The 27,068-nt window shown below is 40.1% G+C and overlaps 3 protein-coding genes across 3 annotated transcripts; all 3 read left to right on the top strand.

The window, feature by feature from the left end:
• The first annotated feature begins 715 nt into the window (after nt 1–715).
• On the top strand, nt 716–11,331 carry myo5c (myosin VC). The gene is made up of 40 exons (XM_039808687.1): nt 716–831; nt 1,183–1,293; nt 1,396–1,567; nt 1,669–1,813; nt 1,887–2,043; nt 2,230–2,373; nt 2,454–2,535; nt 2,717–2,824; nt 2,906–3,012; nt 3,101–3,366; nt 3,459–3,540; nt 3,639–3,779; nt 3,887–4,009; nt 4,096–4,179; nt 4,338–4,466; nt 4,613–4,710; nt 4,805–4,891; nt 4,980–5,091; nt 5,177–5,388; nt 5,483–5,648; nt 5,745–5,891; nt 5,967–6,131; nt 6,267–6,360; nt 6,442–6,505; nt 6,626–6,900; nt 6,998–7,061; nt 7,145–7,225; nt 7,327–7,507; nt 7,602–7,695; nt 7,794–7,857; nt 7,944–8,112; nt 8,260–8,344; nt 8,427–8,525; nt 8,678–8,832; nt 9,127–9,216; nt 9,335–9,485; nt 9,575–9,860; nt 9,941–10,115; nt 10,208–10,288; nt 10,426–11,331. Exons 1-40 carry the CDS (start codon nt 805–807, stop codon nt 10,576–10,578), a joined length of 5,226 nt encoding a protein of 1,741 aa, XP_039664621.1. The 5' UTR covers nt 716–804; the 3' UTR covers nt 10,579–11,331.
• Nucleotides 11,332–11,505: 174 nt separating this feature from the next.
• gnb5a (guanine nucleotide binding protein (G protein), beta 5a) lies at nt 11,506–15,686 on the top strand. Its single transcript, XM_039808751.1, has 11 exons — nt 11,506–11,787; nt 12,351–12,487; nt 12,627–12,668; nt 13,109–13,185; nt 13,281–13,413; nt 14,065–14,208; nt 14,315–14,406; nt 14,677–14,725; nt 14,814–14,910; nt 15,041–15,207; nt 15,300–15,686. Exons 1-11 carry the CDS (start codon nt 11,652–11,654, stop codon nt 15,309–15,311), a joined length of 1,086 nt encoding a protein of 361 aa, XP_039664685.1. The 5' UTR covers nt 11,506–11,651; the 3' UTR covers nt 15,312–15,686.
• Nucleotides 15,687–16,604: 918 nt separating this feature from the next.
• ap4e1 (adaptor related protein complex 4 subunit epsilon 1) lies at nt 16,605–27,055 on the top strand. Its single transcript, XM_039808690.1, has 21 exons — nt 16,605–16,954; nt 17,644–17,715; nt 17,837–17,960; nt 18,430–18,503; nt 18,578–18,699; nt 18,817–18,976; nt 19,053–19,219; nt 19,317–19,390; nt 19,481–19,603; nt 19,699–19,808; nt 19,897–20,036; nt 20,448–20,560; nt 20,685–20,803; nt 21,300–21,602; nt 22,297–22,408; nt 22,499–22,637; nt 22,742–23,003; nt 23,504–24,055; nt 24,145–24,335; nt 24,410–24,570; nt 25,399–27,055. Exons 1-21 carry the CDS (start codon nt 16,814–16,816, stop codon nt 25,557–25,559), a joined length of 3,420 nt encoding a protein of 1,139 aa, XP_039664624.1. The 5' UTR covers nt 16,605–16,813; the 3' UTR covers nt 25,560–27,055.
• Nucleotides 27,056–27,068: the final 13 nt, after the last annotated feature.

The following is a 27,068-nucleotide window of genomic DNA, read 5'->3' as shown; positions in this document are numbered from 1 at the left end:
TTCCTTTTGTTGTCAGAATCCTTGATCAAACGAGCACACCCACTCCGTCAAGCCGCTGTCACAAGACGGGAGGGCGGAGTCAGCCAGTCAAAGTCCGCAGCCGGTGAGCGACAAGTCAATCACGAAGACACGAGACACACCTGGAATGAGTGACAGGGCTTTCATAATAAAAGCATCAGGTTTGTCACTTTTAAGATAAGCTGATTATTAACGGAACAGGTTTCCATCCTTTTGGCTTGTGACTGCTCAAAATTAAGCAATGTCAACTTGTAACCCCCGCAGGAGTACACGGCCTTATTGTGGACGAGTTGAGCAGTTCAACCTAAGATTATAGTAGCCAACAGAAGAAAAAAAGAAGTGTTACAAATTAAACATGTTGATTTGTCTTGGGACCCCATGCAAGTTTTACAGATCAGCATTAATAATGGTAACAACATGTATTTAAACATAGAGCTTAGTCATGTCAGAAATGAGTCCAGAATGAGGACCAGAATTCAAGTAATGAATAACATTAGAAATACATTAAATTGAAACACAAATTAACCTGGCAGACAGACACTTGTAAAAGATAATGTTAAATAGTAAAATATTAGTTCGTGTATTTCAAATAAGAATTTGAATTAATTTATTAAGTATTATTTTGAAAATTTCAACCAGGAAAGCGATGTAATATTGTCTTCTGACTGGTGATTCTGGCATAGTTGTGGGGAGGGGAGGGGGATAGTCGTTGGTAACCTGGAAGGTACAGTGGATACAACAGCTGAAGTATACGGACAAGAGAAGTTAAAACAATAATGCATAAATATGGCTTTGTTGGAACTGTACACCGAGGTAAGAGAAAAGCGCCAAGTTTGTATTACAATACAGATAAACCCTTAATGTTGTTTTCCAGAAACATATGGAAACTTTGTCAGGGCTCAGGCAAGTTACAAGGATGTAGAGGAGGCTGGACTTAAATTTAAAGTCTAAATGCTAACTGTTTACTCAACTTTGTAAGTGTAAATCTTTAGGAATTTATATAGATATGAAGTCTGTTAAATGAGAAATAAATTAAGGTCCTCATAGTTTGTTAAGCTCATGTTCGCACAGGGAATAGCATTACATTTACAGTGTTATATGTATTAACAACTATAGTAAGCACTGATAAAGTGTTAACTTGTCACCATTAAAATCTTCTCCTAGTACAACAGAGTGTGGATACCAGATGCAGAACATGTGTGGAAATCAGCCGAGATTATGAGAGACTTTCATTTTGGGAATAATGTTCTTGAATTGCTTCTTGAAGATGGCACTGTAAGTTAAACGCGACTAATAAAACCTTCTGCAGTGGATTTATGATGGTGAAAAGTTACAGCTGACCTGCCTCTCTTTACATAATAACCTGTCACTGTACAGGAGTACTGCTACCCTGTTGACCCATCAAAACCACAACTCCCTCCACTTCGCAACCCGGACATCTTGGTGGGGGAGAACGACCTCACCGCTCTCAGCTACCTGCATGAACCTGCAGTCCTGCATAATCTTAAAGTGCGATTTGTGGAGTCCAGAATCATCTACACCTACTGTGGTAGCCTACTATTGAAACAAACTGTCAAACTGTATCGAAGCACTGTTGCTTGTTGGCAGTTTGTGCTTTTGGCTGAACCTGTGCTGTTTCCTCATTTTCAGGTATTATACTGGTCGCTGTAAATCCATACAAACAGCTTCATATCTATGGAGATGCAATCATTCATGCATACTCAGGCCAGAACATGGGAGACATGGACCCTCATATATTTGCAGTGGCTGAGGAGGCTTACAAACAGATGGCCAGGTAAATAAAAGCTGAAATTATCACATTAAGTAGAATATACAGTCTAGTTATATCATTGTACATTTTTCCTCAGAAACCACAAGAACCAGTCTATCATCGTCAGTGGTGAATCTGGAGCCGGTAAAACAGTGTCTGCTCGATACGCTATGAGGTACTTTGCTGTTGTAAGCAAATCTGGAAGTAAGACTCGAGTTGAAGACAAAGTCCTGGCATCCAATCCGATAACAGAGGTATGATTTTACTGGACCAGGAGCCCTGCTCACAAGGCAACACATTGCTATTCTCTCCACTAAATGATCAATGTTTCAGTACTGTGACAACACTAATATAATGCACCTAATGTATTAATTAGGTCAACTTCTATATGATTGATAACTTAAAAAGAGACCTGATGACCTGAGGTGACTTTCTCTCAGGCAATAGGAAACGCAAAGACCACCAGGAATGACAACAGCAGCCGTTTTGGGAAATACACAGAGATCAGCTTTGACAGGAGGTACCGGATCATCGGAGCGAACATGAGGACCTATCTCTTAGAGAAATCCAGAGTTGTTTTTCAGGTAGTGTATGAGATGAAGGTGTTGTTGTGTTATTGTTCTTATATCTGATCCATAACAATTGATACCCTTGTCTTAATCAGGCAGACAACGAGCGAAACTATCACATATTCTACCAGATGTGTTCCTGTGCTCATCTGCAAGAGTTCAAGAATCTAAGACTGTGTGAGTGTTTGTACCGAGGGTTAATTCTGCAGGTTTGAGACGGAGCAAAGACTCTTCCACTGCTGTTGTCTTTAATCTGATTCACTTAGAACACACATCTAAATCTTACAATCATACACATAATTATTGTGGGATTATTTTATTTTAGGAGCGCCTGATTATATATCCCTGTCACCTGTAGTGAGCGCAGATAAGTTCCGGTACACCTGCATGGGCGGTGAGATCACTATTGAAGGCGTAGATGACGAGAAAGACATGGAGGAGACTCGACGGACCTTCTCGCTGCTAGGTAAACAAACACTTCATCTGTCAGACTGTAACTTGCTTTTAGTGTGACTTTTATTTTCACTTCTTCTCTCTGCCTCTCCAGGGTTGAAGGAGGACTTTCAGTCAGATGTGTTCCAAGTTTTGGCAGCCATTCTGCATTTGGGAAATGTGGAAATCCGAAACTCTGGAGATGGCAAATCATCAGTTCCTGTGAGTCTGAAATCTCTTTTTGTTTGCGAGGTTAGATTTCCAAACATTAAGCTGGTTAAATACAAAACATGATTTACATATCTTCCAGCCCAGTGACCCACACCTGGCAGTCTTCTGTGAGTTGCTGGGTGCGAGCGCAGACGGGTTGGGGCGTTGGCTGTGCCATCGGAGGATCGTTCTGGTGGCTGAGACGGTGGTGAAGCCGGTGCCCAAAGAGCGGGCAGTAAATGCCAGAGATGCCCTAGCCAAGCAGATCTATGCCCATCTGTTTGACTGTATTATTAACAGGATAAACACAGCACTTCAGGTTCCAGGAAAGCAACACGCTTTCATTGGTGTTCTGGACATTTATGGGTAATACAGATACAACACTTTTTTCTTCAGCTGCTTGATGATTCAGGTCTCTTGAGCTGCTATTTTTGATGTGATCTTTTATTTGTCCTCAGCTTTGAAACGTTTGACATCAACAGCTTTGAACAGTTTTGCATCAACTACGCAAATGAAAAGCTTCAACAGCAGTTTAACTTGGTATGCTTCACCATCGCCCAAAATCATTGCAAAAACACTGCATACAAACTTTTATCTGCTCCGAGGGTTATTCTCTTGTCGTTCTTATTTTTAATCAGCATGTCTTCAAGCTGGAGCAAGAGGAGTACATGAAAGAGGACATCCCATGGACGTTGATAGATTTCTATGACAACCAGCCGGTCATTGACCTGATTGAAGCAAAAATGGGGATCCTGGACTTGCTTGATGAAGAATGTTTGGTAATTGAATGGACGTGATGTGAACTTTTACAACTAAAATTTGTAACTCCGTTTTGTTGTTGTTGCTGTTGCTGTGCCTCCGATACATATGTCTTTTTACTTTACAGTTTCCTCAGGGCACTGATCAAAGCTGGCTGCAAAAACTGTTCAACTATCTTGATGCCAATCCTCTGTTTGAGAAGCCCAGGTTATCAAATGAGGCATTTGTGATTCAACACTTTGCAGACAAGGTGCAGTCTGATAGAAACCCATTTCCTGCATACTGTAGCACAGAACTTACTCCTTTTTTAAACTCTGAGTGTTTTTCTGTTAACAGGTGGAATATCAATGCAGAGGCTTTCTTGAAAAGAACAGAGACACTCTCTATGAAGAGCTGGTTGACATTATGAGAGTCAGTAAGGTAATTAAAGACCCTGTTTTATTTTGGCTTTTAATTTTTCAAAATATCATAGTGGCTAAAAATCAAAGTTAACAAATCTAAAAGTGCCATTAAAGCCAACCCGTGCAGATTTGTTTTTCTCATTTAAACACATTTCTCTTGCTTGCAATTGTTATCAGTTTCCTTTTCTGGCCAACTTTTTCCAAGAGGAGAAAAGCACTGTGACCACTAAAGGTGTCAAAGTGAGGCCCGCTAGACCTGCAGTGAAACCAGCCAATAAACAGCTGAGAACCTCAGTGGGAGATAAGGTGAATATATTTACTTACTGTGGCTGCTCACTGGGGATTGAACTACGTAACAGAAGTTTCCATAGTATTCTGTACGTGTATAGAATACAACTGAGTTTGCATCTTGTGCTTTTATCCTTTTCCATGAACTTTGTGGTTGAGTGTAGTTCTGCAGCTCCCTCTCTCTACTGATGGAAACACTGAATGCTACCACCCCTCACTATGTACGCTGCATTAAGCCCAATGATGAAAAGCTCCCATTTGAGTGAGTACTGATGAAACTGTGTTTGACACGACCCACACTGTTGTTGTGCATGTTTGTGTCTGTGGTTTAAGCGAGTGTTTGCTTTTTTTCTGAGATATGATTCCAGGAGGGTGGTGCAGCAGCTGCGAGCCTGTGGAGTCCTTGAAACTATTCGTATCAGTGCACAGAGCTATCCGTCCAGGTGATTCTCTATTACACGGTTGCATATCAGCCAAACAAAATCTCCATATGCTCATGTTGTCATAGTTTACATGGTTTTTTGTTTGTAGGTGGACATACATTGAGTTTTACAGCCGATACAGTATCCTAATGTCACACCAGGAAGGGGACCTCAGTGACAAGAAACAGACCTGCAAGAATGTGCTGCAGAGGTTGATTCAGGTTAGCTGCTTCTTTTCTCACAACAGTGTCATGCATTATTGTGCACTGCACGTTTGTAACTTTGGCCTCATGGCTTGATCTCTAGGACCCCAACCAGTACAAGTTTGGTCGGACTAAGATCTTCTTCCGAGCTGGTCAGGTAGCTTATCTCGAGAAGCTGCGTCTGGACCGACTGAGAGGAGCGTGCGTGACCATCCAGAAACACGTCCGCGGGTGGAGCCAGAGGAGGAAGTACCTGCGCATGAGAGACGCAGCCATCATCCTCCAACTGTACATCCGTGGAAAGAGGACAATCCGGTTCGAGGCATTCACTTAAAGTTTTGTTGTCCTGCATTCTTTGTTTTATCTGTCAGGGTTCTGACTTGTTCGCCCACTTGTTTTTATTTTGCAGTAAAACAGTGAGTGCTGCAACACTGAAGCAGGGCTGGGCAGCGATGGTGGTCCAGAGATACTGGAGAGGTTACCGCATGAGACAGATCTTCCAGTTGGTCCGTCTGGCCTCCATCACCATCCAGGCCTTCACACGAGGTTGGATGGCCCGTAAACGGTACAAGAAGGTCTGTAAGGTTGATACACTAATCATTTGTATCGTTTAGTGTGATGAAAATACAAAATGTAACCACATGTGATTCATGCATTGCTATCTGTGTCAGATGGTAGAGGAGCAGAAAGCCCTGATTCTACAGAAGTATGCCAGAGCATGGCTGGCACGGCGGCGTTTTCAAACCATGCGTCGGCTGGTGCTCAACGTACAGCTCTCCTTCAGGGTGCAGAAGCTCAGAAAGAAGATTGAAGAGCAGGTAAAGACGCCACAAAGGTTACATCAGCTGTCGCTTTTATGTAGAGGACGTAACTGAATTACTGTATCCTTACAGAACAAAGAGAACCGTGGATTGATGGAAAGACTGACAAGCTTGGCCAACTCCCACTCTCAAACCGTGGACAGACTTCAGGGTTTGGAGGCACAGCTGGAAAAATCAACCAACCAGAAGGCGTCTTTGGAGGCAAGAGAGAAGAAAGCGAAAGAAGATGCTAGCCTGGTCAGTTTTGAAGTACATTCAGTACAGTTGTTTGCGTCTTTGCAGCTTTTTGTTTGCTTCTTTGCAGCTTTTTGTTTGCTGATGAAGCAGACTTTATGAGCACTTTAAAAAAACAAATTTTTATTCTTCTTTCAGACAACTGCACAGCTTCAAAGGGAAATAGATGCACTGAACTTTGAAAAGCAGAACTTGGAGAACAAGTTTGAAGCTTCCACCAAAGAGGCCAAAGGTAATAGGAGTCAAGATTTCAGTGTGTGCTACTCTTGTTGTGATTTGTACTAAATTTGTGACCGGTTTTACACTCTTACAGAAAGCTTTGATCAAATAAAGAGGAACCTTCTGGAAGAAAAAGAATATGAAGCCAGGCTTAGAAAGTAAGTCATGAAAATGTGCAACCTTCCTCCTCTACAGCAAGATGCAAATATTTGTTTAGCCTAAGCAGATTCTTGCTCAGCTTGTTTTACTCAGTTAATTGATGAGATGGTTCTTGGCAGAATTGCAGAGAACAACATTGAGATCCAGAGACAGGACCATGAGAAGTTGGTGGAAACACTAAAAGAGGAGATTAAGAGATTGAAAGAGGAGAGAGTCAGTCTGCAGAGAAAGATGGAGGACGAGGGCAAGGTAAACTCTGACCTGCAGGAACAGGTCATCCAGCTCACCAAACATGTCAAGACCATTCCCGAGCTACGCAGGGAACTCAACAACCTGCAAAACCAGAGAAATAACATGGACCGAAAGATGAAGCAACAGTCGGAACAAGCAAGAGGTGCAGACTTTGACTTATATACCTTAAGTTTTTAAAATGATACGTCATTATTATACATAAATAAAGACATATGATGATCTTGAATATCTTTCTGCAGCTAAAATGAACGATATTACGAGACAACTTCTTGGTGGCGTTGTTGAAGAGGAGGTTCTTTTGGGGTAATCCAAAAATTTCTCTTTCACGTAGTTGTGCTAATATATCTCATTTAGGCCTTTTAATCTCACCAGTTGTTTCTATGTAGGCTAACTCCAAACGACTCTGAGAAGATTTATGAAGTTGAAGATTTGCTGGCAGCCTTTGATGGCCTACAGAAAGCTACCAGGTCTATTTTACTGACAGCCATAGCAATCCATTCACTTAATATCAGCGTTATTATCCAGTTTTTTTGTCCCTGTTTGACACGGTTCCACCTTTTGATGGCAGAATCCTGGAAAGCCACCAGAGGGAGCAGAAGGAGAGCTATGAGACCCAAGTGGAGGGTTTGAAACTGAAAGTGGATCACCTTCAAAATGAGAACAGCAAGTTGCAAAACCTGTTCCAGGAGAAAAGTAATGTCAATGAGAATATTCGCCAAGAAGTGTCCAGGCTCAGCAGCGAGAACTCAGTGCGTTATTGCATTCCTGTTTCCATTTCTCCAGATAGATCTGGTGCAGAACATAGCGTCATTTGTGCTTTCTCTTGTTTCCTGTGACCCACAGGTTTTACCGGAGCTGAAACTGCAGGTCTCAGAGCTGCAGAGACAGAAACAAGAACTGGAGGCTCACATAGTGGAGCAGAGCAGAGAACTAGCAGGTAGATCTGTTGTTTTACTATTTCACTATGAAGCTCTTTTGCATGTTAGTCTTTCCACTAGTTCTTTTGTTTATTTTTTTGTTCATGTCATCCGAAAGAAAAAACTGAGGAGATCACTAACGTTCTTCAAAGAAAGATTAAAGAAGAGAGCTCACGACGCAGGTAAAAATACTTTGATTGGAGTCCGTTTTCTTGATTAAAGAAGGAATGGTCATTTCGGAGTCTGTCTGATGTTTGTTGCTTTTTAGTCACTTTGAGGAGAAAGCTGAAGAGCTGGAGGAGTTGAAGAGGGAGCTTCAAGGCAGAGTAGAGGAGCTGGAAGAGGAGAATGATCACTCGAAAAGACAGCTGCTGATGGAGAGTGAGGCCAAGAGCAAACTGAGACAGGAGACTTCACAGTTAACTGCTGAAAATATGGTGTGTGTGTGGGTGTGTGAGTGGGTGTGGGTGTGGGTGTGGGTGTGGGTGTGGGTGTGGGTGTGGGCGTAGCGGCTTACAGGACAATTGTGTGGATGCATGTCTTGTCCACATGAAAGCCGGTAACAAATTCTGCTTTTCTTTCAGGACTTTGAAGAGCAGCTCGACCAGAAAGATAGATTAATAAAGAAACTCCAGAATCAAATAAAGAGCCTTGAAACATCACAGAAAGGTAGCACTTTGGCTTGTATACATGCACGTTATAACATTAATCCGCCTCCTCCATGTTTATCACTTTAATGTTTCTCACACAGCGAAGCAAACGTCTGCTCCTGCCATGCCCAAAGATTACCTTGGCATGTTGGAGTACAAGAGAGAGGATGAATCCAGGCTCATTCAAAACATCATTCTGGGTATTCTTCCTCTGTATTATTTTATATTAACATTAATTTTGTGACATTGTCTGCCTTCCTCTATGTGTATGCTGGGACCGCATCTGTGGTCCTCTTGATTTAAAGCAGGAAACAATTATAACTACATGAAACTTGCTATATTCTACTACCAGACCTAAAGCCCAAAGGCGTGGTGGTCAGTGTGATCCCCGCGATGCCAGCTTACATCCTCTTCATGTGTGTCCGCCACGCTGACTACCTAAACGATGAAGTCAAACTCAAGTCTCTAATGACCGCGATCATCGGTGCTGTCAAAAAGGTCATCACGGTGAGGTTCATTCTCATTCTAGTAGACTTAATCTCGACTGTAGTTTTGCTAAATAAATAATGAATATAATCCGTAAACCATTATTCATTACCATATCTAAGATTAGGTAGCCAGTATGTTTGCAGCAGTTTATTTTCATTATTTCACTTTGTAAAATTGATGATGTGAAAAGAATGAACGGCCGGCAAAAATAAAATGTACAAGTTGCATGAAAAAAAATAAAAATGTCACCTCTATAAAATGAAAATAAATGAATGCAACATATGTGTTTTTTTTGTGTTTTTTTTATTTCAGAGTCATCAAAAAGACTTTGAGATGCTGTCATTCTGGCTCTCAAACACGTATCAGCTGCTCAACTGTCTGAAGCAGTACAGCGGGGAGGAGGTCTGGATTTACCGTATTTACCCTGGTTGCAGTATTGTGTTTTTTGTCTGTCAAATATGTTCTATACAGTAGCAGGCATATTTTCACATTCTCTTGTTTTGCCTTTTGTTCGCAAAAGGAGTTCCTGAAACAAAATACTGCTCGCCAAAAAAAGAACTGCTTGCAGAATTTTGATTTGTCTGAACACAGACAGATTCTCAGCGACCTGGCCATTCAAATCTACTATCGGTTTCTCTCGATCATTGAAAAGACCCTCACTCCTACAATTGGTATTTTATCATCAGTTCATCATTATCACATGCAGATTTTGAACCTTTGAGCAACCTAAAATGTGCTGATTTACTTTCTCGCCTAACAGTACCCGGTATGTTGGAGCACGAGAGTTTACAGGGGATTTCTAGCATGAAGCCGACGGGTGTCAGGAAGCGTTCCAACAGCATCTACGAGGACTCCGAGACATACACCATCTCCTCCATCCTTCAGCAGCTCAGTGTCTTTCACTCCACCATGAGCCAGCATGGCATGGAGCAGGGCCTCATCAAACAGGCTGTCAAGCAAATGTTTTACCTAGTTGGTGCGACCACCCTCAACAACATCATGCTCCGCAAAGATATGTGCTCCTGTAGGAAGGGAATGCAAATCAGGTTTGTGGATGTTTTTTATGAGAATACAAGAGCATTTTTACGCAGACAAAAATGAGTTTATAACTTCTGTGTTTGTTCAGGTGTAACATCAGTTACCTGGAGGAATGGCTGAAGGAGAAGGAACTGCAAAGCTCTAATGCTATAGACACTCTGAGGCCGTTGTCTCAGGCCGCCTGGTTACTGCAAGTCAACAAGTCCACTGATGAAGACGCCAAGGAGATCACTGAAAAATGCCCCGAACTCAACCCCGTTCAGGTACTTTATTCATGCCACACATGCAGTATTTTTCATATAAAAAAATTCAGCTTCACACTGATGTGAAACAAAACTCACATTGAAATTGACAGATTGTCAAGATTTTGAACTCCTACACTCCCATCGATGATTTTGAGAAAAGGGTGACGTCATCATTTGTCCGCAAAGTTCAGGTGAGCTTGATTGTTCATTTTCAAAATGTAATGTAACAAGCTTTTCTAATTTAAAAAACACTGTTATGTCCTTTAATACTTATTCACCTGCCGTACTTGCTCTCCACTAATTATGCCAATCTGCTCCTTGTTGGCAGTCGTTACTACAAGATCGTGACGGGTCCACACAGTTGATGCTGGACTTAGACTATCGTTTCCAGGTCACGTTTCCTTTCTGTCCGTCCTCGCAGGCTCTGGAGCTGCTGCAGGTCCCGAGCAGCCTTCATCTGAGTTTTTTAACCAGGATCTGACACTGCCAGCCTTTGACCTTTCACTCCTCATGACTGATTAATAGTATCTGTATCTTATTGTTTATTTGAACACATTAAATTAACAAGTGAACACCATATAATTAAAATTCAAGGCTATGACCAGGATTTTTAAATTCAGAGGTCATGTACCCCCAAAAGGAAAGATTTTTTTTTAAAATAAATTCTTGGATTGTCATATTTTATTTCTGCAACCAACATCCTTAAATCTATTAGTCATCCACAGAAAATTAATAATTAATCGTTTCAGTCATTTTTCAATAAAAAACTCAGCCAGCCATTCTCTGGTTTCAGCTTCTCCAGTGTGGGGATTTGTTGCTTTTCTCTGTTTTATATCATTGTAAACGGAATATCATAGAGTTTGGGCTGTTGGTCATAACAAAACAATCCATTTAAAGACGTAAAAACATTTATATCCCAACATAAAGGGCTAAATGCTGTATAAAACTGTTCTTGTTGGGTTCAAAAATATCTTAAAAGTTGGCACATCTAAATATAGTAGGTCTAAAAATACTGAAATACGAGCCAATGAAATCCGGCAACTAAGGACATGACCTAAATGTTGTCAGTGGTAGCCATGGCCTGTTAAAATGTGAAAGTGGAATCAATAAAAATCAACAGTATTTTGAATTATTAACTCAAAACATGATTATATAAACAATTTTAATATATTTCTTTCTTTATATTTCTTGTAGCAGTTGTTTAATATAAAAAAACGTGTTTGCTGAATAATTATAATTCAATTGAAATAAATGGTTTTATTATGTTAAAACACCAGAGTGCCATTTTTATTATCTGCTGTGTTTTTGTATTACAGACAAACGGTATTCAGTTTTCCATGTCGGCAGTATTTAAATGCATTATTGAGCAGTAGGGTATTAAGGCTGCTGAGGATGCAGCCCGTGTGGACCAGCACCACCACCAGGATCCTCCTCCTCCTCCATCTGGAAACTGGAGGAGCATCTTCTCCCTCTGACGTCATGTCAGCAGCATCAGCTGTTAGCTCTGTTTTTAAGCCTTTTCGCTGCCGATCGCTGCCTGCATAAAGGAAATATATGAGATCCCCTTTAATCCCTGAAATGGCGACACAGGAGGTACAGCTGAATGAGACTCTGACCCATCTCAAAACGGAGTCGGAGACGCTGAAGTCGAAGCTGGAGGATGAGAGAGCGAAGCTGCACGATGTCGAGCGTGAGTGCAGAAAATGGAGAGGCCTCCATTCACCGCTGGTTTACAGTGTGACGGGACAAATAACAGAAAACGTCTCAGACAAATATATTTTAGCGGGAGGTCAAATGTTGCTAGTTTTACAGGGACGTGGCTGTGTCTAAACTGATTATTGACCAGATTAGCTCGACGTTACCTCAGATAGTTGACACAGGCTGTTTGCTTCCCCATTTTACAGCCCAGTGCTTCCATTTGAATTTCTTCTATGTAGGCTAGTGTTTTTTTCTTCAATCATATTTTAGCTATATGGTCGATGTTAAATAAGATGTGGGAAAGAAATCTAGAAACAGCCTAATGCATGTTTTATGGGATGCTCACACGAGCTATTTGAGGACATGATAGATTAAACCAAGATTAATTAAACAATATTCCTTAATTTATTGTAGGCCTACTGTAATCCTTATTGCTCCTGGGATTATTAATCCAGGGTGTATAGAGGGTTTGATGTATTGTACGTTGTGTGTGTGTGTGTGTGTGTGTGTGTGTGTGTGTGTGTGTGTGTGTGTGTGTGTGTGTGTGTGTGTGTGTACATCAGGTGGCAGAGAAGGTGGAGGGGCTTGGTCAGTTTGTCATGAAGACCCGAAGAACTCTGAAGGGACATGGCAACAAAGTTCTGTGTATGGACTGGTGTAAGGACAAGAGGAGGATCGTCAGCTCCTCACAGGTCACACACGTTATGCTCCTGAAGAATTTAATGCTTTTAGTCCTTATTTTCTACCTCACAGCTCATTGTAGAGCCAGTTTGTAATTGCATATAATCTACAGTGTATGGGTTTTATGTACTTGTTCTAATCTCTTTGCAGGATGGAAAGGTGATTGTGTGGGATGCTTTCACCACCAATAAGGTACCTTCAACCTAAAAGGGATTTTCCACCTCAGATTATTTTATTTAAAAGATTTTATTACGTATTTGCATTTGGTATTTCCTAAGACAATGGCAAAAAATAAGCAACATTTTGTTTAACAGAAATGTCTATTTAACACAATCATTTTGTGACCCTTCAGATTTATCTTGAGCTTAAACCACTGGTCTGAATCCAAGTAATAATTTTAACAAATATGCAAGAAATATAAGGAACAACAGAATATTGTATTTTACATACAATTAATGTCTAAAAGTGTCTTTTGCCTTTTTAAAGTTTTTGATTTTGGACAAACTGTAACACAGCTAATGTCTCACAGCCTAAAGCTTCCTGTTCTGCTCTAAATAATTAATTCAAATGAATTTGGTTCATCTCACTGTACCAGTGCGGCTCATGCAGCTTTGTCTTTTGATATTTATTAGGAGCATGCTGTGACAATGCCTTGCACCTGGGTGATGGCCTGTGCCTACGCCCCCTCCGGCTGTGCTGTAGCTTGTGGGTGAGTGTCTTACTACCCGTGATAAGCCAAATGGGTGTGTCATCTGTTTGGTTTTCTTTTTTTGTTTTGGTAAACAGTTTTTTTTTCTGTCACAGGGGCCTGGATAATAAATGCTCAGTGTATCCTCTGTCTCTGGACAAGAATGAGAACTTGGCTGCGAAGAAGAAGTCAGTGGCCATGCACACAAACTACCTGTCAGCCTGCAGCTTCACCAACTCGGATATGCAGGTGAGAATATCAACCATACACAAAAATGCATCCACAAAAAGCAATTGAGTGAAATGTTTATAGAAAAAGAGAGATAGTAGATGTTTTCCCACAATTTTACTGAAACTTTAGGTTCTTGTAAACACGGCTGCTTTTCTGCTTTTCTCATTATTACTCAGAAATCACTGCCTTCCGTATTCCAGTGTACGGAGCTCCCCCACTCTGTTAATAATTCACAGCAGCCAGTAGCTCCTGGTTTGATGTCCTGGCCACATGATGTTCCACACAGCAACGCCTATCCATTTACAGCCGTGTGCTTTCCCACGTAGACTTTTACTGATCTCCAGAACAGCTGTTATTCTTCCTCCTCATCATCTGAGGAGTAGATTGTCAGTGGTGGTAGACTGCTGTCTCTGTCCTGCTCAACAGACACACTGAAGAAGAATGTTGTCCCACATTGATTGAATGCTCACCTCTTTTTTAAAAAATTTTTATTTATCCATAGTAATCATAATTGCTTTTTAATCACCTTACATTTGCAAACCCTACACTGTACATCATATATCTATCTATCTATCTATCTATCTATCTATCTATCTATCTATCTATCTATCTATCTATCTATCTATCTATCTATCTATCTATCTATCTATCTATCTGCTTGTTTTAAAGATCCTGACTTCCAGCGGGGATGGAACATGTGCATTATGGGATGTTGAGAGTGGGCAGCTGTTGCAGAGTTTCCATGGACATGCAGCGGATGTGCTCTGTCTGGACCTGGCTCCCTCCGAGACTGGAAACACATTTGTTTCAGGGGTGAGGACGCCTTTAATTACAGCTTATTACTGTACTATTTAAACTTCACTGAATTATTTCAAATATTTTTTCATGCAATAATATGCATCATTATGTATTATTGCAGGGCTGTGATAAGAAGGCCAATGTGTGGGACATGCGTTCAGGACAGTGTATTCAGTCCTTTGAAACTCATGAATCAGACATAAATAGTGTGCGGTAAGAGATTGCCAATTTTGAGTTCTGATATAAGTGTAGAGATAAAAATATTTTCAATGAATCCATCACTGAGAAAAATGCTAATATTGTAAGTCCTATATGTGTGAAATGTGATGCGTTGTAATATTTTTCAAATTATTCTGACAGTCTGTTTCTTTTTTTTTTCTTTTCATACCACCACTGGGAGGTGCTAAAAGGCAGATATAATCAAATCCTACTGAACACAAGAGAGGTATTTGTTCCTAACTGTCTGTTTCTTCTGGTTAATAGCTACTACCCCAGTGGAGATGCATTTGCATCGGGCTCAGATGATGCTACAGTAAGTAATGAGATATTTACCACATGAAGTGCAATTGCAAACATATTGAAAACAATCTTTAACATTTAAATACTGACCTTTGTTACAGTGCCGCCTGTATGACTTAAGGGCAGACAGAGAAGTGGCTATTTATTCCAAAGAAAGCATTATATTTGGGGTCTCCAGTGTTGATTTCTCTCTCAGTGGTAAGAAATATACACTTCAGTATTAGTGCGGTTATGCAACCAAACAGCAATTAATGATCAATCAGAGCTTAAAATAATTTGTATTGTATGTTATAGTTAAAAAGCATTTATGTTTTGTTAAATCATTCAGGACGGCTATTGTTTGGCGGCTACAACGACTACACCATAAATGTTTGGGATGTTCTCAAAGGAACACGGGTCTCTATTCTGTTTGGACACGAGAACCGTGTCAGTACGCTGCGTGTTTCCCCAGATGGGACGGCCTTCTGCACAGGTTCCTGGGACCACACTCTTCGGGTATGAGATGTCCGTTATTATTGTCTGATCTGACAACTTTGCTAGGTGCAGTGATCTTTCTGGTTATATCTTGTAATGTTTGTTTTTTCCAGATCTGGGCTTAAGGATGAAGGCACCGAGAATGAAATGGTACACAGACCTACTTGAAGATACACCAACATTTCTGTTTGCTAGAGAACAATCACAGAGATAAAGGCTCAGTTTTGGTTGTACATAGGTCATATCAATAGCATTGTATATACTCCAGTCTCAAGGTCATGGTAGATTTACATATTTCAGAGAGTAATTAAACCAAATGATATGCGCTTGTATTACAATACGATTAAAGGAAAATGGTATGGAGGTACTTATGGTTACAACTTAAGATGTTAAATGTATATTGCAGAAAATAACATTGGTAGTGACTAGATCAGTCTAAGGTAGAAGTGACACAATAAAGTGATGTATTGTATGTGCCCACATAAAGGACATTACTTGTATATTTATTTGTTTTTCTGCACAAAAAATAATGGAGGAATGCAGCCTGTAGAAGAAAATGGGATACTAGGAAGCAACATCTATCTGCAGGACAAGAGCAAGGTTTTTATGAAGGCCTTGGCTTCACTTGGCTTAACTTTCTCATGCCACAGACCGAGAAGAGTGAAATGTTAATGAGTAATCTATAAATGAGAAATATTGGCCTATGAGGGATAGTGAGGTTGAGTGTTTAGATTGGCTTGTAGAAGCGAATCAATATAAGTTAGTCTGAAACCAATTAAAAATAGTAATGATTATGAAGGAGTATTGGCATATAATATTATGATTAAAAGTACAATGTTGTAGTTTATTAAATATGGAAATATATGTAATTGCACGCCCTGTGCGGCCAACAAGCTGCAGCAACTCACCTGCCAATATTATTCTAATGTAAAAGAACAAAAAGTACACATTTACAGGTAACCTGAAATACATATGTTCCCTCCCTATGAATTGAAAAGATGGTTTACTTCTCATCTGTTTGTTTCCAGCTGTGGAAGCCACTTCCTGCTCTATGTGCACATCCAGTCACTGCAGACACCCTGAACCTGTGGTCCCTTACTATATATCTAAATACTTTTAAATATATATATAAACATGTTTAAATTCTCAGAATGTACTTCTTTTGGCTGTAATTCCATATTTACTGTAATTATTCTATTGTAGTTTAGTGTACAGTTATTAAAGGGACTGTTTATTAAAGAATTACAAACATAATAAATTGAGTTTTGAATATCATGACTTTATCGTTATTGTTCTTTACCTTATCTTATTGTTTTAGTTTGTTGTACTGATCTGTTCAGACCAAGCAGCCACTGTTTTTGTTTACGGTTTCTAATAAAGTTTCCCCCCAAAAAAACAAGCGGAAGTGACATCATCACCAAGCCTGGTCAGTCTGCTGAATCAAAACAATGGCCGACTGACAAGCTAGTATTTTACCTATTGTGATCTTTTTTAATTAACTAACAACATTTAACAATTAACACTCTCTGGCTCCGTTTAAGAAACTCTTACTGGGATGGATAGATGATTTAATAAGTGTATTTTGAAAGAAAAAAACAGCTACCAAGTTCCGCTGTTCGCTGGCAAAATGAGCGATGTTGTGGAGAAGACCCTGACAGCTCTGCCGAGCCTCCTGTCTTTAGACTCTCAGCCTGGATCTACAAAACTGTCCTCCACCTCAAAACTAGGAACCCTCATCAGAGGAATCACTGAGTTAACGTCCAAACATGTGAGTCGGTCGTTAAAAACAAACTGGAGCTTAGGTGAAATAATATGAGTCAGTTGTTGATGATGCTCTAACGTTAGCTTGCTAAGCTGTCTGTGCTAGCTAACTCAAAGAAAGGTGTGTGCTTGTGTGTTTTAACACACTTATTCCGTGCAGCACTGTGCATAGTTTTAGACTGATTTACAGATACTTCTGTTATCACGTCGTTATACAGAGCTGGGACTATTTTTTTTAAACTTGTCCTGTTGGTGCGTTCATATGCTTGTTATAAACTCAGACATCCAAGGTGTTAAAGAGTCAACTGCCAAAATGCTTTGCATTCACAAACTGTGTAGCAGAGAATTTAAACCTGGAAGGCAAATGTGGACGTTTTGAAAAATTGTTACTGTTCTTCAAGTCCTTGATGTTATAATATCCCACAAACACGTGAATGCACCATTATTAGCTAGATATAACTGATGTTCACTGTGATGCATTGCCCATCTAAAGCTTGTCTTGACATTGTGTACTGACATGGTATACTGTAGGCAATAGTTGAGAGTACAATGTAAGTGGTTTAGATTATTGAGACTATCTATCTATCTACAAAAATCCTGACATGCATCAGGGATGGAACATGTGCATTATGGGATGTTGAGAGTGGGCAGCTGTTGCAGAGTATAAAAATCCTCTGTGTGTTTCCCCTTTTTCAGGAGGAGGAAAAACTTATTCAACGTGAACTAACATCTATCAAAGAACAGGTGTCCTCCCCCAACACCTCCATGGTATCATTCTCTGGATTTTCCAATTTGGTCTTGTACATTAAAGCAGATTATTCAGATAGGTCCAGTGATGCCTCACATTTTTTATGTGTTTACTTCTTCCTTGTGGCATAATCTGATTCAGAGGCAGATGAAGGAGCTCATGGTGAGAGCAATCTACTGTGAAATGCTCGGTTATGAGGCTGCGTTCAGCTATATTCATGCCATCAAACTGGCTCAACAAGGCACTGCTCTGGAAAAAAGAGTTGGTATGTTCTTTGTGATTATTCATTCTTCAGAGTCCTTACCCAAATGGCTCTGCAATACTCAGTTTGTCTCATGATCAACACAGGGTGCATGATAGAGATGGTCCGATACCAGTTTGTTCATGTTTTACAAAGTGTTTAACCTGAGCCAGACCGACAACAAAGATAGAAATAATATCATATCCATACAGGGATAGTAGTATACAGTTGTTAAAACATAATAAAATATATGACACACTGGTATCGGATCGGTACTCAGTATTGGCCGATATGCAAATTCAAGTATCTGAATCGGTATCGGGAAGCAAAAAATGGTATTGGGCCATCTCTAGTGCATGATTAGTAGCTTTATGAGTTTTTAAAGTTTTTTTTAAACCTTCATTTGTCATCACAACAACTTTATTGACATAACTCCACTGCATCTTCCTACACTGTTTTGAGCAAAAATTAAGTTTGTGTTTCTGAATTGCAGGTTACCTTGCTGTGTCTTTGTTTCTTAACGAAAGTCACGAGCTGCTTCTTCTCCTTGTGAACACTGTTTTAAAGGTAGGTATTACGTTTTTACTGCATCTGTCATCTTGTGTCTACATAAGGGATGTTGATGTATTTTGTGTTTTCAGGATCTTCAGAGCACAAACCTTATTGAAGTCTGCATGGCTCTAACTGTTGTCAGCCAGATATTCCCCAAAGATATGATTCCTGCGATCCTTCCTCTGGTCGAAGAGAAACTTAATCACCCAAAGTAAGAAATGCTCTTTGAATTACAAGTCTACTTTGTTACTAATAAGTGTTCAAGTGAATTTATTCACATGGTGAACTGAAACATGAAAAATCAGCTTGAATATTATGATTTTTGCAGAGAAATCATTCGCCGAAAAGCAGTCTTGGCACTGTATAAATTCTACCTAATAGCACCGAATCAAGTTCAACACATCCACAACAAGTTTCGTAAAGCTCTGTGTGACAAGGATCCTGGTGTCATGACAGCTTCACTACACATCTACTTACAGATGATCCAGGTAATTAGTTTTTCTGGACTCTGGTTTGATCTATTGTGTAATCCAGTCTCGTCACTTTTTTTTTGTTTTGTTACAGGAGAATCCAGAAGGTTATAAGGACCTGACAGCAAGTTTTGTCACCATAATGAAGCAAGTGGTGGGAGGAAAACTGCCCATGGATTTTAACTATCATAGTGTCCCTGCTCCATGGCTGCAAATTCAGCTTCTCAGAATATTGTCCTTACTTGGGAAAAATGACCAGAGGTAATTATTTTTTGTCCCCTGATGCATCTGGATATTTATGGTGTCATGTGGTTGTGCTTTGTGCTCGTACATTTTGTAAGTCTGTTCTGTTTGACAGTACAAGTGAGATCATGTATGAGGTCCTCGACGAGTCTTTACGAAGAGCAGAGATGAATCATAACATCACCTACGGTATGTCAAAATTAAAGTATCGGTTTCTGTAAATTAGTAAATTTTAAATAATTTAAATACTTTCTTCAACCACTGTCTTTTTATTTCCAGCAATATTATACGAGTGTGTAAAATGTATTTACACAATTCATCCCAAATCTGAACTTTTGGAAAAAGCTGCAAAGTGCATTGGCAATTTTGTTCTGTCACCAAAGATTAATCTCAAATATCTCGGTAAGATTAAAAATAAAACCTTTGATTAAAGTAATTTCTTCAATCAAGATTTCAGATATTCACTGTCAAAAATGTTTAATTTATTGTTACTGTAGGCTTGAAGGCCCTCACCTATGTGGTCCAGCAGGACCCTAAACTGGCCCTGCAGCATCAGATGACCATCATAGAGTGTCTCGATCATCCCGACCTCATCATCAAGCGTGAGGTGAGGCAAATACTGGTGTAGTCTGGATTTTTGCTGTGTTAGAATTGTGGGTTTACAGCATTATGGGGCTTTTTCTGTTTTCTTGTAGACACTGGAGTTGCTCTTTCGGATCACCAACGCCCAGAATGTCACAGTCATCGTTGAGAAGATGCTGGAGTTTCTGCGAATTAATAAAGATGACTACACTACCATTGACCTGGTGGGGAAGGTGGCAGAACTGGCAGAGAAATATCCTTAAATATATTTAAATTTACCTCTGGTGGCCCACTGTACCTTGACTTTACTTTCTGTGAAGCTGGGCTTCATTTTACACAACTTCCTGCTTCTAACACAGATGAAGTTAAGACAAAAATAAAACCTGGTAGAAGGCACGGTATGCAACACTGTTTTTAACAGCATAAAGACATTTATGGCTCTCCTGTAGACTTATATTGGTTGTTCAAGGCCTAGATGATAACTCTATTGGACTGTGTTCTGTCTCTGTTTCTCAATAATAAAGCTACTGGTAAAGTTTAAATTAAATTTAAATTAGTTCTGTGTTGAAAAACAGAAATGCTATCCTTTTAATAGCATGCTTTTGTATAATTTATACCTGGTTTGTTCTTGTTTCCTTGTTTTTTTTCCTATGAACCATTATACATATGCACCAGACAATGAATGGTTCATTGAGACCATGAACACAGTGTTTTCACTGGGTGGAGACATGATGCAGCCAGACATCCCAAACAGTTTCCTTAAACTGCTGTCTGAGGGTGAGATTCCCGCACACTTACCTTGTTCTGTACATGATGTTATGCTGTGTTGTAAAATTTCAGTTTAGTAATTTGATATTGATTATAATTTTGTAATGCTAATAATTTCTCTTTAATGGTCCAGGATTTGACAGCGTGGAGGAAGACAGGAAGTTGAGGCTGTTTGCTGTGGATTCATATGTTTCTCTGCTGCAAGGAGAGCCTGGCAAACTGCCACAGCGCTTCCTCCAAGTCATCAGCTGGGTGAGTTCTGTTCGCACAATGAGCAGTTTCTACAATTCTTATGTGATATTAATGAGAACAAGAAGCAGAAGAAGGAAAAGGAACACAACGTTTGGTTTATAGCATACTTATGTAATTACTTTACAATATGCAGGCATTAAAAAGGACAGTAAAATGTAAGAGGAGATGAAATACAGAATGCATTTTAGAGAACATTGGTAAGAATAAATACAGTAAATAGAGCAAATCCCATAAAGAAACAATATCTGTTTAAAAGTGGAAGTGTTTCAAAAGATCATAAATAATTAGTTGGCCTGAGTTCCTCAGGTATCTAAACAAAATGAGTTGCATGAAATTATACTTTTTAAATCTTTTATGGAATAAAAACTTTCAATGACAGTACTCATTTTTACCTGCCCTTTAAAAAGCTAACTTATATCAAATTGTGCAACATACTATGCAGTGATATTCACTGAATAACACACTAAAATTGCGCTCCCTCCTCTGCTGTGCACAGGTCCTCGGTGAATACTCCTATTTGAGGAAGGAACTTGAAGCGGCCACAGTCCTGAAGCTGCTGGCCAAACTGCTGGACATGAAGAACACCAGCAGTGAAACCAAGAGCTGGGTCCTCATGGCAATGACCAAGCTCTGTGAGGGCAGGACAGGTCTTTCTGTGGCCCAGGAGGTTTCTGAAACATATAGCAGCTCCCTGGACACAGTACTGAGACAGAGGGCTCAGGAGCTGCAGCACCTTAGCCAAGACTGGGAACTACAAGCCAGGGTGCTACCTCGAGACACCGGCCATGAACCTCTGGAGGTAACATACGTATATACAGGGCTGCAGAATTACAATAATGAAGTGTTCAGTGTATTGTCATTGTAATGTTTACCATCAATACTTCTTAGAAACCATTGTAATGTTTACCATCAATACTTCTTAGAAACCTTGGTTTACTGGAAACATGGAAACATTTAATTGGACTTTGAAAGTCTGCTGCTGTTGAAACTTGAAATTGGGTGTAAGAAAACACCCGTAAACTGATTTAGCTCTTGGAACCGCAGCAGATGATGCTCCTTTGTAGTTCCGGCAGAGAGGGTGCTCATTATCTGATGGTTGCAAAGCAAAACCTGCATACACTTGCCCTCCGTGACACACAGTAGATTAGATTAATGACCGTATTTATCAAAATACCTGGGATCAGCATTTCAGTTGTAGTCATAGCAGCTGTTTAAACATGTCTGAAGTAGCCTGATGGGTTGGGTTTACCACAGAACTCAGAATCAGATGGAAGTAGAGAACAATAATAATATTCTACACAAATGCTTCTTTTAGTTGTTTAAAATTTTACTTTTTTTTGGGAAAAATAAAGTGGAAAAATATATATATGATATGAGTTATATTTGCACACACATAAAACATCTTTAGTCCTGCAGAACATTTCCAAATGATCTTCCCATCCCCATGAAAGGAGAAGTTTAAACCTGCAGTTGGTGTTGATGTTGTTTTCCAGGTAGATTCCTCTCTATCATTTCTGGATGGATTCGTGTCGGAGGCGCTGGCTGCTGGCGCTGCTCCATACAAGCCTCAACATCAACGGCAGGAGGAACTAGCTCAGGCAAAAGGTAAGCGATTGAGGCTCAGATTGTGGCAGATTTGGCAGCATTTGTACACTGCCTTGTTTTGGTTTGTTCTGACTGAGTTGTCTGCCTCAGCGTTGAGCCTGGATCCATACGGCCTGTCCCTGCCCATCAGCATGTCCTCCTGCAGCATCGCAGACAGACAGTCTCCTACACTGTTATCCATAAGCTCTGGTCTGTCAGGCGATAGCACCGAACTCTCACACAAAGGAGGGTACGTAGACACACACACACATACACACACTTGTCTGAATTAAAATAGCTTACACGCAAATGCACGGCTGGTTTAAAAAAATCATACTTTGATTTTTGTTGTAGCTCTACAAGTCTGAAGCTGGATGGTGTAAAGAGGGTGTGGGGCAGGGAGGGCTACCTGGCACAGAGGGAACCTGTGGAGGAGTGTGCCCATGTTGAGGTTCCCAGTCCCCTCCGTTCACCCAACCACCATGGAGAGGCTGACGGTTCACCCAGTCAGACTCCCACTCCCACTCCGACACCGACCCCCGAGCCCGAACTGGAGAAACGGCAGCTGGCCTCTTCACTGTTTGTCGGCCTGAGCTCCCAAAGCTCTCTGTGTCTGGTAAGCTCGTGAATGCTCACTTCACAGATTTGAAAATGTCTACGACAGGGGGCACAGAATAAAGGCTGCAACTAACAACATTTTCTCATTATTGATTAATCTGCCAATCATCTCTAAATGAATTGATTCATCGTTTTATCTATAAAATGCCAGAAAGTGGTTGGCACAAAATATTCTCAGACGGAGTTTGAGTTGATGTCTTCAAAATGCTTGTTATGCCTGATCAACAGGCCGAACGTTATTTTCACATAAGACAAAGAAAAGCAGCAAATCCTCATATTTGGGAAGCTGGAAGCACAAAATGTTTGGCATTTTGGTTAGAAAATGACATAAGATAATCAAAATAGCTCTACTGGCTGTGTAACTCTCAGCCACCCTGATGTGATATTGAAGCCCTTTGCAATATTCATAGTGGAACTTGTAATAATGATAAAACAAATATGATACACTGTGCATTACTATAAATGCATTTATTACAACTAAAAGTTTTCCTTCAACAGATGGGGAAATCTGAGCCGACACCCCAGCGATTTAGAAGAAAAGCAAAAGGTCCGGTCTCGTCCTCGGTTGCCAGCGAGCAAATATCCAACTCCCTCGTCTCTACTCCGAGCACAGTGGATAACTTGCTGTGTAACAACCTCCTGGACACCAACATCACCTCAGAGCTGGATGTTTCTTCACTCCAACAGACATCCCAACTCACTCATGGCCTCACTGCTGCAAATGGCCACTGTGATGTAGAGTTAACTGACAGTGACATAAAGGGAAGTAGCCCCTCTCTCATTGGGGATAACGGGCTGGTAGCTGCTGATCCGGGTTTACATGAGGACCCAGATGGACCTAAAGACTTGTGTCTCAGTTCTCATCTTCCTGCAGAGCTCTCTGGACTCTCTCACTCCGAAATCACTCCTCTGTGCTCCAAACAAAGCCTGGATCTCTCGGCCTGTCATGTGCATAAAGATGATTTCTTAGTACTAGTTGTTTTCATTTACAACTCCTCTGACTCTGACATTCAACAGATAATATTAGAGCTTGACTCAGATGAACTTGAGGTACAGTCATTTTGAAGCAGAACATTATTAGTGAAGTCTTATGCTATCTTATTAGCCTTTCATATTAAATGGCATTTTGTCTTTTTCAGGTATCCTGTGTGTGTGACAGTCGAGTGCAGGAGGCGAGAAGCCACAGTGTAGCAGTGTGTCAGTATTTCCTGACCGTGAAGAGACCTTCAGTCCATGTTGAAGTGGTTGGGATCGTATCTTACCAGTTTCCTGTTGGGACGCCTCAGTCGGTGCAGTTCTCATACAAACTGCCTCTAACCAGCTTCATCAGGTGAAATATCTTTTTTCCAAGTATGGCCATGAAGAGACGATTGGTTTCTTACTGTAATTTCACGTTTCCTTCAGACCTTTGACTCTGACCACGGAGGAATACGGGACAATGTGGCTGGACTTTTCTCACGATACAAAGCAGAACCTGACACTGATAAGTGACGGCCAAGAACCTCTCGCAGCCACTCTGAATATGCTGGAGAAGAAACTTCAACTTCATGTTGTGGAAGTCATAGGTAACCATACATTTAGTTCTCATTGACACACACACATATAAACACACCTCTATACATAGTACTCAGCAAGGTATTTTATTTAAGGCTGCCATGGCCGGCCCAACTCCAAATTAGTTCATAGAGAAAGTGTGAAAATTCTTGACCTGAAAATAGTGGTTTCACAAAACAGTCTCAACACAAAGTCCACTTACTCACTTTTTCCAGATCTTTTAACCGAGCTGAAGATAACCATAAGATACAAGTAAAGGTTTAAAAAAAAAAAAACAACGATCAAGAGGATCTTGCGCTTAGATTATGTTAGTGTTTCACTCATGTACAAAAGTATTAGTTACTTCGGTACCACTTTCTAATAAGGCACATTTAAAAAGTGTTTTCTTTTAAGTTGTAACCAATGACTTTATTAAAGTTAATGAATTGGTTATTAATGCTTACTTACATAAGAGAAGCAGTGCAACAGATGTAATGAATAAAGAGCATCAAGCTGAAGCAAATATGCAGCCACGGACAGTCTCTGCTTTGTCTTTTGAAATCTCTACCATATCTGTGAGATTTTACAGTCACTTTTTTTGACAATCAATCTCCACTCAAGGTCCACTTAGTCACTTGTTCCAGAGCTTTTGAGCTGTTTATTTTGTCATCTGCTGTCCAAGATCTAGAAATGAACCCACAAGGTCAAGTCATTCATTTTGTTAATATTCTTCTAGGGCATCTCATAGCATGATAGATGCATGTTTTAAAAATGACATAGGTTGATATGTCTTAAGTGCAACCGGCACTCCCATGTATGTTACACTATCAGTGAGTAACCTTTATTATTTTCCCCGACAGGTATGGAAGGTATTGTAGCCTGCCGGCTCCTCCCGGATCAGCCGTGTCTGATGCACTGTCGTCTGCATGCAGGAACTCTGGCCGTGTGGCTGCGCTCTCCAGTCCCCGACCTGCCCGACTGCCTGATGTACCACTGTCAGAGAGCTTTACAGGAGCACTGAGACCCCATTGACACCACTAAGCAACATGAGCACCGGACCCTCAACCACTGAAGAGGAAGGTACACAGAGCAGTAGTGCAGAACATCTGGTGTTGTGCATTCTCATTTTTATATTACAGTGTTTACCATTTGTTTATCTCTTCCACTATAAGTGACAACGACTTTATTTTTTTTTGTCCATGTATCCTTTCTTTTTAACAGTTAAGTTGGTGGAATATTTTACAGGATTGTTTAAAGTCATGGCTGGTAATAACCTCAGGGCCAAAAGACGGTGTTTTTAACCTTCTGTGGGTGTTTGATGTTTCAGAATAACAATAATGTCTTAAAATGATGACAGGACTTCATGATGACTTTAAAACTGTAATGCTTGAAACAGCATTACAGTTAGTGAGTGAAATGAATATTGAATATGATATTCTCAGTATGAAGGGAAAATCATGAATTGACTTACTTGGTTACTTCTTGCACCCCTTGTCTGCATGCTGAATATCAATAGAGGTCATGTCCTGCTTTCTAATTTCAGCTACACTTTCTAGGCTACAAGAATCATGACAGTGAAGCCCATTTGTATTTTAATCAGACAAATACATATATTAATTTTGTTCTTTTCAAGTTTATCAATACTAATTGAAGCAATGCTGAGTGAAATGGAAATAATAACTCAAATCCTTGCATTGGATTGGTTGATGTTATTTATTAGGTGTCTTTGGGAGAAGCACAGGGAAGATATTGATATCTTTTAGGAGTACCAAACCGAACAAACCATTTCAGGAGAATTTAAACTACTCCCAGAGAGCTGCTTTTTAAGAAGAACCTGCTCGTCTTTACTGCTGAAGTTTCAACACAGAGAAAAGATCTCTACATGTTTGTCTTTAGGATTACATTATGCTGACACTAACCTCCAGCTGCAGAAGTTACACATATTTCTTACATCTATGATGAGAGTATTTTGTCTCAAATATATCAATGACAGGAAGATGTCCTTATTGTCCATTTGTCATTATAATGAGGAGCATTTCAGTTTCCCCTGGTGTTTCACAGGCGCTGCCTTCTATGCACTCATGTTTCTGTCGGTGAGAGGTGGGTTTTTTGATTATTATATTTTTGTATCAATGCAGTATTAAAAACATATTTATTGGATTTATATTCTTACAGAAAATATTTTATATTAATTTCTCTGAAAGAAAGAAAATCATCGTGCTCCATGTACTGTTTGATCGCACTGTGCCAGATCTGACTTGTCTCAGCCTGTTTTATTTAATTCAACCTGAAGGGAAAGTTTACCTTTGTTCTTTGTTGCCTGTGTCCTGATTAGAGCACAGCGTGATGCTAACAATGTGTCTAAAACTCAGTTTTAACCCAACGCCTTATGTTCTAACGCCAAAGTGGCGTATTTGATTTGTGCCTGTGGTACAGAGAAAATCATTGTTTATTAGAGTGCCTGTCATTACATTCTGCTAACTTATGAATAAATCCAACACATGTAAATGAACTTGATTTTGACTCTGTG

This window comes from Perca fluviatilis, chromosome 8 (genome assembly GCF_010015445.1).
Source record: "Perca fluviatilis chromosome 8, GENO_Pfluv_1.0, whole genome shotgun sequence".
Classification (NCBI taxonomy): domain Eukaryota; kingdom Metazoa; phylum Chordata; class Actinopteri; order Perciformes; family Percidae; genus Perca; species Perca fluviatilis.
Note: the sequence above shows the minus strand (reverse complement) of the source record. Positions and strands in the feature narration are given on the sequence as shown.